This window comes from Uranotaenia lowii, chromosome 3, assembly GCF_029784155.1.
Source record: "Uranotaenia lowii strain MFRU-FL chromosome 3, ASM2978415v1, whole genome shotgun sequence".
Lineage (NCBI taxonomy): Eukaryota > Metazoa > Arthropoda > Insecta > Diptera > Culicidae > Uranotaenia > Uranotaenia lowii.
Genome location: NC_073693.1, coordinates 294,203,134 through 294,219,838, shown reverse-complemented (window position 1 = coordinate 294,219,838; position 16,705 = coordinate 294,203,134). Strand labels below are relative to the sequence as shown.

General features: G+C 34.0%; 1 protein-coding gene across 1 annotated transcript in view; it reads right to left on the bottom strand.

Moving 5' to 3' along the window:
- Window positions 1-16,705, bottom strand: part of LOC129756261 (organic cation transporter protein) — a 124,257-nt gene that overhangs the window by 44,936 nt on the left and 62,616 nt on the right. Inside the window, exon 2 of the mRNA XM_055753070.1 lies at window positions 4,705-5,131. Coding sequence (XP_055609045.1) covers window positions 4,705-5,131 — 427 coding nt within the window. The remainder of the gene's footprint in view (window positions 1-4,704; window positions 5,132-16,705) is intronic.

The window sequence follows — 16,705 nt, the reverse complement described above, 5'->3', positions numbered from 1 at the left end:
CAACCGGGCCGGACCGAATGGTTCCCAAATTTTGTATTAAATATCCTGGCAAACCCGGATAAAACCGGGCAATCTGGCAACCTTATCAACCAGTGGTGTCATATACATATACAGTTTTTTCTGTATAATACAGATTTTTCAACGTCAGATACAGATTTCCATACAAATTTTTAAACCTCAATACAGATTCATACAGATTAAAAAAAAATGAAATCAGCTGTTGATGAACTGCCAATAAGTTATTTCAGACAAATCTACCATAAATACTGTTATGCTTACAACAAAAGAATTTAAATATAATTTAATTTAAGCATTATTTAAAAAAGGGTTAGGAAGCGATCCAAAAAAGGGGTCACGTTATAAAACCTCATACGTTCCTTAATATATTTTTTTTAAGGAACGAATGATGGTTATCTCTAAAAAGAGTATAAATATTTTTATGCCGCATACATTTAAATATCCCAATTATTATGAAATCGCTTTTTCTTGAGCTTTTTTTTTCTTGGATAGAGTGTACTTGTAGTGTACTCGCTTATTGGAAATTTGAAACTAGATCAGATTCATCTTTTTCATAACTTATAAAGTATGCTTCATCAATTCACACAAGGAAACAGGATATGTGGTGTCTATATTTAAAAATAGTTTCTATGCAGCAAGTTGCTAAAAATGAAGTCGAGTCGTAACTTTATCCAACCTGACTTGGCGAATCAATTTCGAAAATTCTCTGGTAAATTTATAAATTAACCAACATTAAGCACATCCTAAACAATAACCGCATGTCAACGAACATGCCCAAGACTGAAAATTTCTGATCAAGTACCTAAGCAAGCAAGCAAATATTCAATGTCGAAAAGTAGCACTTTTCAGTTGACTTTTCAGTTCTGAGTTGCATAAACGTTCTTGAATTCAGATTATTTTTCAGATTTTCATGTATGAATTTGAACCTACATATATATTTTTAAAAGTTATCTCGAAAATGTAAGCTGCTATAAAATATTAATTGCATATTTGGAATCAGCGCGCCAGCTAAGTCCACTTGGAAAAATGTGTATTTTGTTGTCTTGTGTCATCAGTTAAAACTCATGGTTTTTATATTGCATACAAGATTTTAACTAAAAGTAGATTCGAGAAAAAATCAAGATAAAGGTTTTGATTTTTTTTAATAGATTCGTGCTCAACACATCAGCAGTTTAATCGTATTTTAGGCTTTCAAAAAACCGTTCAATATTATTGAGAAAATTGCTCACAAAAATTTGTTTTTGGACGCAAAAATCGAACATTTTGATAACCAAATTTATGTTGTTTGTCGTATTTCACAAATGAAAAGAATAAACCTGGCGAAATTTGGGTTATTTTCAAGGGATTCCGGGCAAGCGGACCGGACCGGAGTTTTCCTAAATTTTGTTTAAAATATCCGGGCAAATCCGGATGAAACCGGACAATCTGGTAAATTGACGAACATTTTTAAAACAAGTGAAAAAAGGAAAAAAAAAACCGTTGGGTTTTGGTAACACAAAGTGTTTAGGCGTTTAGCCTAAATCGAACGGGGTTTTTTCTTGCAATTTTTCTTCCTTTGTTTGTTCGACTTAATTTATTGTAAAATTGCCAACGAATACTAGGGTGATTTGCCAATCGTTGCACAGCTGAGCACATGATTTTGGTGATTATGCTGTATTTTAGTCATTTCAACCAAATTCACTAGATTTTTTGTTGTCGATGCACTCATACAGGATTGGTAAACAAGATCCAAAAGTTCTAGTGTTTGAAAAATGAGACATAAAAATTTAAAAAATCATTTAAAACAGCTTGGCTGTGCCCAATAGTTGCACAGGCTAATTTTGTGTCGTACATAATGTTGTCCGATTTTTTCCAATGGTTGCACATTATAAAAATCAGTCACCATGAGGTCGTATAGGCTGATATTTGTTACGGAGGCTTATTATGAGAACTTCTAGTTCAAATGCAATCTAATTTTAAACGGCCCCTTATTGATTGTCTCCAGTGATGGCAACTCGACGGCAGATTCGAATTCTTGAGAAAATTGCCCATCAGATAAGTAATATTTTGGGTCTTCCAACTTTCGACTTCTAATTTTTGGGATTAAGGGTCGTAGTTTTCCTCCTGTACAATATTCTGACAATATTAATAACAATAGCAAGAGGATCGCTGTTGACATGGAATAAAATTCTTTTAGATTTGTCGTCACAAAATGAGAGAAACAGACTTTTTCAGAACAGCTTTTAGATTCTTTGCATAAAATGTTGAGTAAATGGTCGGGACAAAGGATTTCGAAATAAATCTGATAAAAAAGTAGTCTCTCAAAGCCACTGCTGTCAGTCGGGTTGACACTTTGACACTTTGACACTTTTCAGACAATGCAAATTTCCCGACTTCCATACATACATAAGTTTTTTCAACGAGTTTAATAATTTCAAAACTTCATTTTTAAGATTGGACGGTAGAAAAAATAAACTTATGGATCAATACTGATGTTATGAAATCGCTTGGTACATCTTTGTACCTGAAAATGATCACATTTTCATATGTGATGAAAGAAATTAGAGAAACATGAACTATCAAAGAACGAAAGAACATAAGCCGTAAATATCATGAAAATTTCGAAAAAGATACAACGGCTCACCGACAGGACTTGAACCTGCAATCTCCGCTTCGGTACAACGGCGCGTTAGCCAATTCCACCACGGTGAACGTGATGGAACCGGCGAACACGAGCAATCGAGCTCTGCCGATCAACTGCTGGACCTTCTATCGAACCACCATGTATATCCCGCATGTGATCTTTCTTCTATTGATCTCTCTTGTTTCTCTAACCCCACCCATCGACTCGGGATTTTAGCCGAGCGAGCACATGGTCGATTGCTTCGGGTTTGCCGCAGATGGATATATTAAGTGGCTTTGAATTATTGAATTAATTATAAAAAATCAACATTGAACGCAAAAAATGTGAAAATTCTGAGTGGAAAATATTTAATTAGAGCGCAAAATTTACTCAAATTACTAGCTAAACGTAAATATCCACTTATTCAGAAAAAAAACTTGTTATATCAATAGACAATTCGAGTTGTTTTAGTTGCATGTAGTCAATGAACGTGTTCAATTTTGTATGACAATTTGTATGCAAGAAGAACTTTTCGCATATACAAGAAATTTAAATAAGTTTGAAATGAATTTTGTTTTAAATTGTTGATTTTGCCCATTCTTAAGATTAATTTTTTGCCAGCATGAGAAGAAGCAAAGTATTTCATGAAAAAAGTTATAATCATTTCGAAATAAAAAATCGTCATCCATTGAAAAGTATTGTAAAATTGCAGGATTTGCTTTCTGAAGCTTTCAATAATTTCATGACATGTTTTTGTGAAAGTTTTAAATCATCACACTTATTGGCTATGCAAAGCAGTATAATGCGATTCTTTTTTTCATCCGGTTAACCAGCTTTCAAATTAGCTGTCAAAACACTAAAATTAAAAAATATTTACCTATTGTGAATTTTTTGTATGAAAACGAATATCATTTCTGGGGTACAAGTTAGGTTTAGTTTTTGTTCACATGCGATGTATTGCAAGAACCAAGAAAAATTTAAAAAATACAAAATTATGATTTTTGAACTTTCTGTACATCTCTGATGGTTTTTCAAATTTGGTTTTTTCCGTACAAGCCTCCTTACTAATTCAAAGCACGTTGTTATAATTCAGGACTTGTTGAATTGCTTCCAAATTTTTCATTGCTATTTTTGGCTGTAAAAACAACCAAACAAAGTTATTGGAGGTATACGAATTTAGAAATTTGAAATTTCCAAACAAATTTTGCAGCGGAATTATATACAACAATGGGGCAGGAGGAGATTGAGCGGACCAATTGTTGCACGATCCAAAATATTTTCTGGTTAAGTATGGATCATAGTTTTTTTTCAAAATCATGGTGTTAAAATTGTTCAACAAACGTTTCGTATAGAAAACTGACACGAAAAATGTTTTGTTCTGACGTAAAACCTTATTTGCCGTAGAAGGAATGTTAAGGTTTTTGTTAACAATTAGCACAAAAACCGCGCGAAAAAAACAAGAAAAAATAAAACTGTCGTAAGATACACACTTACCAGCAGAAAATATCACAAAAGCCTCATTTCATCAGAAAATATGATTCCGAATTACATGATTCAGTATTATTTTTGAGGAAAAGTTTAAAAACAGCTGAAATATTGACAATTTAAGTCATGCTGTGCAACAATAGGTGAGGGGACAACGATTGGCAAATCACCCTAGGTACCTACTACACTATTAATTCCTCCTACGGCGGGCGATTTTTTTTGATTTGTTATCAACCACCAAGTTTGCCGATTTAAATAAAATGTCCATTACCCAGTGTCAAGATTAACGTTTCGCGATTGTATGAGTATCAAATTGACATAATTGGTCTTCACGAGATACAATTACAAGCCGTCCATTGCCATCACGATTGTCGTTGTTCCAATATTTTAAAGACGTGTGGCCAAACATCGTACACAACACGACATTTCGTTATCAAAGTCTAAGTCTAGGCCGAGTTTTATTGAATTCCTCTCAGCCAAAACCTTGGACTAGTGAATAGGCCTATATTTCTACAAACAGCACACGCTCAAGTAAGTAAATACGAGTCTACCAGTCGTTGTTACAATCCTCTAAATATTTTGATACTGCAGGCAATTACCTATGACCGCTTGAATAGCAGCAAAGCACATCAAGGTGTGCCGTCGTCCAAACTGATCCGAAATCCATCCACTTCCGACTGAACCGAGTGCCGCCCCCGCCAGGAAGCACATCTCGACGATGCTCATGACATGTGCTCGATCACACACCAGCCCGAATTCCGCGATCAAAGTGTTGCCAAAGATGCGGGAATCGTACTCGAATCCATTGGGGCAGGAAATCTGAGCCAGCGATGATGCTGGGGAAGACCCATTGGTGCTGGTGAACAATCCCTCGAAGTAGCTACTAAAGTTGCTCTCGCTGAGCTGCGCGTACGGTGCGTCAACTATCGAGCATTGACCTGTTGATTGCGTGAGATTCTGCCACACATCCAGTGGCACCGAAAGCAGGTGAGCGGGGCGGGCGCACCAAAACTCGCGGTTTGCGGCCTGCGGGATGAGAGGAGAGAAAAGGGTTGAGTAAATAAATAAATACAATAAATAACGATAGCTGATTTCTGTTAAGGCACCGTGCAAACTCATTCGACGGCAGCGAAATTGAAGCAGGTGCTAACTACTGATCCTTTGATGGAGGCGCAGTGATTGATAGCAACGGAAGCGATAATGCACTTGAAAATAGTATTTTATAGTAAAATTTTTAAATATGAATTCATTTCCACTTTTATGGCTTGAAAATTGATTATGAGGATAAATGAATATCATAAATAATAATTAGTATTAGGATAAATAGTTCAGAGAATAAACATCAGAGTCACCCCTATTATACATTGAATAAGCAAATTTGAAGTTTTTTAAAAAGTTGACGTCAAGTTATGTTATGTTATGTTATGTCTATTGTGTAATCCACCATGGGTGCACGGATTCACCGCAGTTTCTGCCTAAGTATGTGTTCAAAGGTATTCTTTAGATCATGGGTGGCCAAAGCATGGACCGCGGGCCACATGTGGCCCGCGTCTGTCGTTTGGTGGCCCGCGAAGCTTTTTTCAGAATTGAATGTTTTCCTTCTACATCATTTAAAAAAAACCGAGTATATCAAGCAAAAAAGAAACACATCATATTAAGCAAAAGAGAAACATTTTTATATTTTTCAATTTTCAAAACATTTCATATATATTGTTTGTACTTTGCATTCGCGTATTATGCAATAAATATTTTTTATTTAGTAACTTCATACAATTGGTATTGAAAGAGGCCTCCACTATTCTGAGAGCGTTGAGAATTTCGGAGAGTTGGTATATTTTTGAAGAGTTTGGATATGGAAATATGCTCATAAATTACGAAAAAAAACTCGAATAACTCAGTACATTAAAATGATAATGGAAAAGTACAAAAAATATTTATATTTATTTTGATCTATAAATTCACCGTATTTGAAAATCACTCACAAGATTTGTACAAAACATGAATTTAGTATTTTTTGACTTTGTTGTCCAAAATTTCCTTTGTCAGTTTCTATTTAAACAAATTAAACAGGAAAACAGAAGCTCAAAATAATTGAAATTTTTGTATTGTATTTATTTATTTGTTGTTCACGGTCTACGATAACTCAATAACACACAGACTGATTTTCTCTTAATCTACGCCTAAGACTCTTCTTACTTATATTAAAGTCGAAACGTGAATACACTTGGTTAAAAAGCTTACAAGAAATATTAAAGGGGTTATAAAATTCATTTCGTCCGTAATTCATCATCCTTAATGGTTCGTAATTGCGCAAAGTGCGGGAAGGGACATGGAATGGTATCATTTCGATCAGGTTGGTACTGTCGATGTTTCCAGATAAAATATCAAAGATGAATACACGCCGGAGGAGTAATACACGAGTTCCAATTGGTTCGATTTTCAGGATTCCGCATCGATCGTCGTAAGGTGGAAGCCGTTGTGGTTCGATCCAGAGTAAGTTCGGCAGTGCATATCGCAGGAAACGTTTCTGGACAGATTCTAGCAGCTTCATACCGCCTATGGATGAAGGTGCCCAAATTTGGATATTATACTCCAAAACAGAACGGACCAGTGAATAGTAGAGTACTTTTAGAGTGGTGGTATCACTGAATCCTTTTGTTTGGCGTACGATGAATCCTAGCACTGTTTTAGCTTTAGCCACAGTCAAAGCTAGGTGATTCTTAAAAGTGAGCGATTTGTCCAGAATCACGCCAAGATCCCTCATAGATTGTATTATATTGTAATCACACCATTATCAGAGTTACATATATAGGCACAAAACTTCTACTATTTGAAATTCGAACTCTATTGTCGATGCTTTGTTTACTAACAAAAAATATTCAGCTTTGTCAAATTGATTTGAAAAATATAAAAACTCATACACTTTATTTGCACTTAACCTCAACAGAAAAATGTAACATTTTTCAAATTAGATCGAAACGATATATCTTAGTATTAGTAACGTATTTTTAATTCACGTGCAATGGTATATAAACTAATAAACAGTGTTGGGCATTAAATCGCTGATCGCTTATTAATGTTAGAAAATAAATTTTTATCACTAAATTTGTGGTTAACAAGATCCTACAAAAACAGTTTGACAAGCGAGATGACTAATTTAAATTTCCTCTGACTGTGGAGCTTTTTTTCTGTAAGTTCATCAAAAATTAAGAAAGAAAATAATTTAGAAAATATGGAATTAGCGGCCTAAATAATAAGTGATCATATTTTTAAAGCCAGACTCTGCAATTAAAATATTCAGTTAGGTAAAATTCATCTAAATTTCAACTTGAACTTATTCGGTACTTACGTATTACAAAGAAGGAGGAGTTTTATAAAAATATATTTTTTCATAGTAATTTGCTTTTTCTTGTTTTTTTTTTTTTCATTTCAAAAAGGTGATAATTTGAAAACAAATTTATTCTTTTTATGAACGGCTTTCCCACTTATGGAATTTAAATTTAATCAAATGGAAAATTAAAAAAAACTTTACTTAAAATTTGAAATATTTAGATTAGGTATGTGCAAATTTTTAATATTCTTTTCTATTATTATCATTAAAAAGCGTAAGAAAATTTCATCTGAAATGCGAATAGCTTAGGAAGGGTATTTTGTTTTGAACAATCCCGTTCTGCAGAGTAATCCTTGTGGGATGAATAACCCCAGAAAGTTTAAAATCTCTAAAAACGCCTTGTGCGTGAAGTATTGTCGAGGAAATTAAATTAAATTCATAACCCATGTATTGAGTCTGAATTGGATGGTATAATCTTGTCTGTTAGCTCGTTCAATGTATATTAAGCATTTTTAAATTTTTATGTTGATCAAATAAAGAAGAACTGTTTAAAATGTATACTGAATGTTGAAAATCTTTATTTTCAAACATGTAGAAAAATATTTGGCTAATTTTTTTTGTGGCTCGCAAACAAGTCTTAGTACTAACATTTGGCCCGCCTGTTGAAAATCATGGCCACCCTTGCTTTAGATTATTAAGTTCGACAAATCTCCAATGCAACGCGTACATCATACCTGGACCCCATGGCTTCGTATGAACTGTTATGGATGAATGTATTGTGTCAATGTAGGTATATTTTGGAAGAACTAGTCAATCGTGTGGGTTAGTTTACTTACAGGTATTCCAGCATCCGTGTGTATACCTGGCGATCAGGCAACTGATTGAACATTCTTATTATTTAGTCACTTGTAGGATGAAACACATCTTACCTATCGGCCACTTATATGATTCGAACCCAAAAGATTTCTTGCCGATACCGGGAATCGAACCAAGAAGCCTGATATACCAAAACCAGACTTGCACCAGGCTATCTGCTAGACCACATCGGTGCCTTTTTTTTTCAAAGAGTTGACATCGAGTATTTGATAATAAATATGCGTTTTGATGCAGTAAACTTGGTCGATTTCAGATTATGTTCAATTTCGCCAAGGAAGGGTTTTTTTTCTGAACTAAACTCAAATAATATTTATTTAGATTTTAATAACAATTTTTTTTCAAAAATTTAGCCAAAGAATATTATTGGATTTATCTACAAGGTATTAGCCTTTGAAAAATATTTGTGTTTCGGTCATATAGCTTTGAAAGGTAATAATAAAGTGATTTCTCAAATTTAGACTTCTTCCTTCATTCAATACAAGTCTTAGAATCAATTGGAATTGAATAAGAAACTTCTATGGGGAAAATTAAAATTGTTGCCGCATACTTGCCTTTTCAATGTAGAGGTGAACAGAAAATTTTTTTGAAGGGAGATTTACAAAAACTGACCAGAAATAAATCTACATTTTTTTTATTATTGGTGACTTTAATGCAAAACACCGATCTTGGAAAAATATTTCGTCAAATTCAAATGGGATTTGTCGACGCCAATATCAACGAAGTAGGGATCCTTATTTGAAATTTATTTATTGCGACCTTCAAAAGGAGATCAAACGTCGTTTAAACATTATTCGTAATGATAATTTTGCAAAAGCAATAGAGGACATAAAACCCTACTCAAAGCCATTTTGTAAATTAACTAAATTTCTGAAAAAGCTTCAGAAGCCAATTCCTACTTTGAAAGATGAGGATAAACTTTGTTGAATCTCAACATCAATGGTCACCCTGAATCGAACGTCACAGTCGTCGATGGGTTACCCTTTGTATTGTACCCATTTTTTGTTGAGTGTTCATTGTTGTAACTAATGCAGAAAAAGCTAAAAAAAAGGCCCAACAATTTGAGTCTGCTCATGATTTTAATTTAAACGTTGTAAGTCCAATTGATGCTCAAATTTCCCTTGAATTTTATGATATTCTTTCTAAGCAAAATGTATTTGAAAGTTCTTTTGAGACAAATATTAATGAACTTAAATTAATTTTCAAAGAATTTAAAAATATGAAAGTCCCGGGGAAAGATGGGATTTTCTATATGCTTATTAAAAAGTTGCCTGAAAGCTCTTAAAATTTTTTAGTTAAAATCTTCAAAAAATGTTTACATTTTCCCAATAAATGGAAAAATGCCAAAGTAACTCCAATTTTGAAACCTGGAAAAAGTGCATCTGAGCCTTCAAGTTATCGACCAATTGGTTTGCTATCTTCTTAAAGTAAACTATTTGAGAGAGTTATTTTGAATAGAATGATGATTCACATTAATCAGAATTCTATTTTCCCTGATGAACAATTTGTTTTTCGTCATGGACATTCTACTACACATCAACTTTTGAGTGTAACTAATATGATTAACGCTAGCGCTAGCAAATCTGAAGGTTATTCAACTGGTGTTGCTCTTCTAGATATTGAAAAAGCATTTGACAGTTTTTGGCACAAAGGTTTAGTAGTTAAATTAGCTCGATTTGATTTTCCTGTATATCTGGCCAAAATAATTCAAAATTATTTGACTAGCCGAACCTTACAAGAAAGCTATCAAAATTCATGCTCTGAAAGGACACCCATTAGAGCTGGTGTCCCTCAGAGTAGTATACTTGGGCCAATTTTATACAATATTTTTACTTCTGATCTTCCTGATGTTCCAGAAGGAAAAGGTAGAAGATTATTTGCTGATGATACTTTGCTTTAAGCCAAAGGTCGGAATTTACGAGTGGTACGCAGTAGATTGCAACAAAATTTAAATTCCTTTTTGAATTACTTGAAAATGTGGAAAATTTCTCCTAACGCTTCCAAAACTCAACTTATTTTATTTCCCCATAAGCCAAGAGCTCAATTTTTAAAACCTAATGAAAATCATTCCGTAACTTTTAATGGGGTTTCATTAGAATGGTCTGATCACGTGAAGTACTTGGGACTCACACTTGATCGGAATCTTACTTTTAAAAATTACTTTGAAGGTATTCAATCTAAATGTAATAAATACACTAAATCTCTTAAATCTCTCATCGACAGGAAATCCAAGTTGTGTTTGCGAAATAAGATGCTTATCTACAAACAATTGTTCCGACCAGCGATAATGTATGCAGTTCCGATTTGGTCTAGCTGCTGCGCGAGGAAGAAAACCATCCAGAATTGATCTTTGAATTGATCAAAGAGATGATCGATTGATCAAAGAAATCATCTCTAACTTCAGAGGAAAATCGATGCAGTCTTCCATCGCAGAGATTCATTCTCTTTATAATTAGTTTAATTTTAGGATAGTTTAAAATATTTTTGCTTTTACAGGATGTTTTCCTACATTAAATACTTGATTGCGCTCAGCAAATTTTTATTATCTAGTTAACTATAGGGCTCGGAACAGTTCATTATTGAGCTGAACACCTTATTTAATGTAATAATGTAATATAAATGAAATGATGATTTTTTTTAATATTATACTTATACTTTCAACTGAAAGTTGAAACTCAAAGCTAATATTATACGCACTTCACTTGATTGGACTGCGTACTCATGAATTCGACATTTGTGCAAACTCGTATATTCGTGCGACCTGTCAAATCAGTGTAAAATCTGTCAGAGTTCTTCACGCTAACCGCCTTTCAGTCAACCTTTGTACGGATAACTGCGACTGCAAAACATTGCACGAAATCCAATTTTCAATGAAAGGAATAATGCACATACAAAAATCCTTAGAAATCTTCAAATACAACCCAATTTGCTTTTATGAGACAGAATGGATTAATTTAGGGGCCTTCTAAATTATATATACAAATTCTATGTCATCTGTCGAATTTTCAAACAAATTGATTGATACTAACAGATGGCGGTACAGTAACAAGTAATATTTTCGGGTTGGTCGTACATAGATCCAGTATACAGTGAGTGAAATAAGAATAGTACCACTATGTGTTTTGCTTGTTAAAATATGAATGATTGAAAATCACGAAAATTTTCTTCTACAGTTTGTTCTGAATTGTTTAACGGATACACGTTCATTTTTATTCAACCATCTTTCGTTAAAAAGTAACCATTTTATGTTTATTTCGGCAGAACTGCCAATATGGATATTTTTAAACGATTTTTTCAATGGCATTTCAATCATTTTACAAGTTCTCGTTTATTTACCAAATATGGTTTAAAAAGTAACCAAAATATCAATGAATGATCCCTCCGTCGCCATTTTGAAAGTAGTCAATGATAAAGCCGTGCGAATTGAAAAAAAATATTTCTGCAAGCGAAATTCAAGTTCTCTCGTGAATTTGTGCCTGTAAATCTGCTTAACGGAAAGCAGATTTGGAAAATTGTTGTGGACACATCAACTCTGTGTAAAGGTAATGGTTTTAACATTTATGTATCAGAAAAACAAACACAAAACTTTAATTTCAGTGAACTAGATGAAGCGCTGTGGTACCAGTACTTTTTCAGTTCCAAATGACCGAATAAATCTAACCAGGAACACTCCCTCTCTGAACGCAAAGAAGAAACATCGCAACAACCGTTCCGGAAGAAACAATTCTCGTCTCCGGCTTCGTAATTATCGTGAGTATTTTAATTTCCATTTTTTTTCAAACGCTTTTGGATCCTCCGGACACTGAGGCTGAGGCTGAGTTTTATTATTTTGGAAAATTAAAAAAATACTTTTATTTTAAGTATAAACATCAGTAAACTTATGCTTGATTTATCCGTTAAGCAATTCAGAAAAAAAACTGTAGAAGAAAATTTTTCGTGATTTTCAATCATTCATATTTTACCAAGCAAAACACATAGTGGTACTATTCTTATTTCGCTCACTGTACAAAGTAAACAAAATATAAGAATCTTGAAATGAAAAGTTCAGTTAATATAGTCATAAAGGGCTAGTAAATTAGAATATTCTTGAACTACAAATCAAAAAATGTATAACATAAACACAAAAGATTAACTTACTGAAAACTGCACTATTTTTAACAATCAACGTACAATAATTGAATATTGAGCATATGTTTTAGAACAAATGATGTTTGATTTGTTAATAGATTTTGCTAAGAGAAACACGTTTTTCTCGATTAGAGCCAAATGCTGGTTCCGCCTTTATGAAATGGAATGCGAGTCGTTTTTTTGACATGAGGTTTGACAGCTCTACACGCTGGTAGTGACATATCTCTGTAAAATAGCTTCATCCATCGATCCATTGGCTCGTAGTACTATCGATGTTTTAGGTTCTCCGTTAAGTCCTGATACGCTGTGAGGTTATGAAAAATTTAAAAAAAAAACCAACAATTGAAAAAATCTTGCATCAGCATATATTTTCAGTTCAAAAAGCCTTTACGTGACTGCAAGAGTAAGTATAACCGTTATGAAGTGTCGCTGTTTTTAATAGTACAATCAGGTACATTTCAAAACAGAAAAAAGCACCTGTCAAAGTAGTGTCCGCAAAAGGCAACGGCACTAAGCACTAGAGTAAACAACGAGTCGCATAATCCACCACGAAGCCTGTATAAACCTCAGATCAGGAACACCCCTTCTCGTGCACCTTCCCAGTGGACTTGGACACAAATCGCAAAATACCGGTTTACGGGTTTCGGAAGCCATACGTACCTATATGGAAAAGGCTGTCAAATTGCGTCTCCACATGGATTGATCAGCGTCGTGACGAAACAGACGGTTTGAAGAAAAAGGAAGGCAGGAGGGCACTTAATTATTATTGGCGGCTTACAAACGTGCGTAAATTACAATTCATTAGGTGTTTTTAAAAGCCCGTTTAATGGTGAGACACTTTTGGGTAATTTTATCTCCATTGTAGCAGATATTCCCGCTACGTTTAAGTTGATAATCTATTATCGATGGCAATAACAAATTATCCTTTGTTGTAAAGTCTTAAAGCAAGCGATAATAGCTGAAATAATTTGGACTCGGATAATAACAATCATTACATGATTGTGAATATTCAAAAATTCTAGAAGAAAGAATCTGTCGATCCCATTCATTAGCTTCTTTTTTTTTTCTTTTTTCTCAAGAATTTTAATGAATTTTCTATGATTGATGAAAAAAAAAACTGTTTAAATGCAAGCCATTCCTGGATTGCGTTTTTTTTCCTATCTTCTTCCAGTCGAAAATGAGAAAAAAAGCAGATGGCTAACGTATAATCTTGATCTAAGCCAAGTAATTTATTGCAGCAGACTTGCTTATTTTGGGTTGCTAGAAACGTTAAGTCCAGAACGTCTCTCCAGAACGGATAATAATTAAGTGCTTCATTAAGCTTTTGAAAACATCCAAAGCGAAACTCACTCAGGCTTGCGTCAAACGTTTTGTTCAATTGAAGATTTTAAACTGTTTCATGGTCATCCGATTCGAAACACTTGATTTATTATCTAAGCGTTGATAAAAACTTTTGATTAATTTTATTTTGCATAACTCTTGTTTTTCTTTACTGAAAATTTCTGAAAAAAAGCGGTGACTTAAAAAACATTCAGCGTTATAATCAAATGCACAAAATTTTATTCTGATTTGAGCTTTCAAAATTATTTAAAAACCTATGATTTGTGGCAAAATCTGTAACATTATGGATCTCGGCATTTTAAAAATAAAAACACGAAAATTTTAATTACATATATTCAGTCTTATTTTTCAAATTCAATTTTTGATTATATCGGATTTCCTAATATTTTTCAATTTTTTCCATCAGTTATTTAGAAATCTTTACTATTCTGTTTAGAACTTGAAGTTCACACTTTATAAACTCAAAAATAAGAGCAATTCCAGACTAAAGGCGGCACATCAAGACGATTTTTGGAAATCGAATTCATTGATAGCGCCCATAAGGCAATTAATTAGTGGCGTAACTCTTCCAGAACGACAATTTTTGAAAATTACTACTTTGTAGCAATTAGCTGTTCGGAGTTTAGTTTCTAAACTGTGGTGCAACTAAACTAGGAAGTTGCGTCAGGTCAGTGAATTGATCTTTCTTCGCCAAGTCTCGGTGCATGGAAGTAAGCAAAAATTTCCATTTTACTACCTTTTATTATAATTTGATTGCTGCAGATTAGATATTTCTCTCGGCCAAGCCGAACGTTTAATCGCGTTCGGCGCCTAGGAATTCCACTCAAGTCGGTTGGTATTCAAATGCGGAAAATTGATTAGTTTTCGTATTACTATTGCCTTAGATATCTGCTCGAACTAGATCGACCCAACGGAATGAGTTAACCCGTTACGCATTAAAAGTTAATCATCCCAGCGAGCGGAATCCTGTTCCAATTACTGAAAAGGAACGAGATCAAATATTATGAAAAAAACTGGGAAACATTTGTTTCGATGACATGAGACCGGTTTAGTTTAGGTTCAATGTCACGTTTGTGTACTTTTTCGCAAGCGTTCACTTCCTTACTTCCGATTTCCGAACCGATTGTGTGTGGGATGGAAGAGAGCGCAAAAAAAACATGTAGAGACACATTTATCATGCCAATCCATTTGTATCGGAATAAACTACAATATCAAAACAAAAATAAGCTGAGGCTTAAGTAGATTGGGCGCAAAAAAAAAACAGGTCATAAATCAAGAAGTGGCACTTTTAAAGCAGTTTGTTACATTGATTGGTTGATATATTTTATTTTGTGCTAGCTGACAAATTTGATAATCGTTTAATGTTTAACGATAGATCGTATGGGGTATTGTTATTGTTTTGTGTGACTCGTCTGCTTCTATGGCGACCGTCAAAATTGGTTAAACCAGCGTCTATGTGATTGCAATATGGAGAGTATTGAACAAACTGGAAAACAATCCACAGCATTGTATTTAAACTGGAATCCCATATATTCCTTACATGCTATTTTTAGCACAAGGAAGAAATCCGCACGGATGGTTTAAATTTGTTGAACCAGTTTCGATCGATTTGGTAGAAACTTGTTCTGCTAGATTTATGCTTTCCCTTAAACAACGATCGCTTTTTCAAGCAAAGGATCAGACAGGAATTTCCGTTCACCCTTTCTGGATGGATGATGAAGATCATTGTCCTAAAACTGCAAGTTGCACATAAATACACTAAGGTCTTTTTTACGCGGTTTGAGCTTTCTAAGTTTTTCCAACTGTTACTGTAGTTATATAGTTATTTTTTTTTGTTTTTAGTGCGCTGCTCTTATGACGTCTATGATAAGCATTCCAGAATTATTTTCGCATTAAGCCGGGCCGGGAATCTCCGAGCATTTTTTTTAACCAGGCAATCCATTCCTGATTTTCATGTTGGAAACCGTCCAATTCCCGGGAAAATATGAGAAAATTCCAACAAATTGATGGAGAAAGTGTAGGAAAATAATTTGAATTATAATTTTTTCTCCAAGCCCATCAACAGCGTTCAAATCGTGTTTCAAGTAACCGGGGAAATAAAAATTTAAAAATCAATTTTGAACTATAAATTTTAAATTTAATTTAAAAAATAAAAAATTCGGGCAGTTTTTACAATATTTGGTGCATTTGGACCGTACCGGACTTGTTTCGAAATTTTCTTTGAAAACCGGGCAAGCCCGGTTAAATCCGGATAATCTTGAATGCTTAGTCTATGAGCAATATTTGAAATCAGTTTGTTAACCAAATTTGTAAAAATAAAAAATAATCAAATTTAATACAAATGAATTTGCAACATTTCCCACGTGAACATGAAGCACGTGCCCCCCGAAGAAATAGAAGTGGTCAACAAGCGGGTCAAGGTTGGTTACGTGCTTTGTAACCGAAAAACAGGGCCTAATAACTTCTAATAAACTTGATGAAGCGAAAATCGATCGTCATTTAGTTTAACTATGCTGGGGACGGAAAGCACTTACTTACGAACATATGTTTGTACCGGGCACGCTACGGGCGGCGGTGGTTTGTAATGAATAGACAAACGCAAGCACTTGTCAATCCGTTCCGGTTACACGAAAACGTGCTGTTCAATGGAAGCTCATCGAACACTGAGTTAAATTTGATTTTATCAGAAATGAAGCAATGACTTCAAAAGGCCCAAATTTGGTTGTTTTTAGAAAATCGCTTATGTTGCACTAGACCGACTGTTGTAAAATGTCCTTAAAACACGTCAAAAATGCCTTCAAATGGTCTAATATCAGCTTCGTGGAGCATTTTCAAATCGGCGGATGTATAGTTTATCGAAAGTTTTCAGAAATTTCATTCAAAAGCCGACGTGTATCAAACATACACTCGTGAATACCATATGAGTC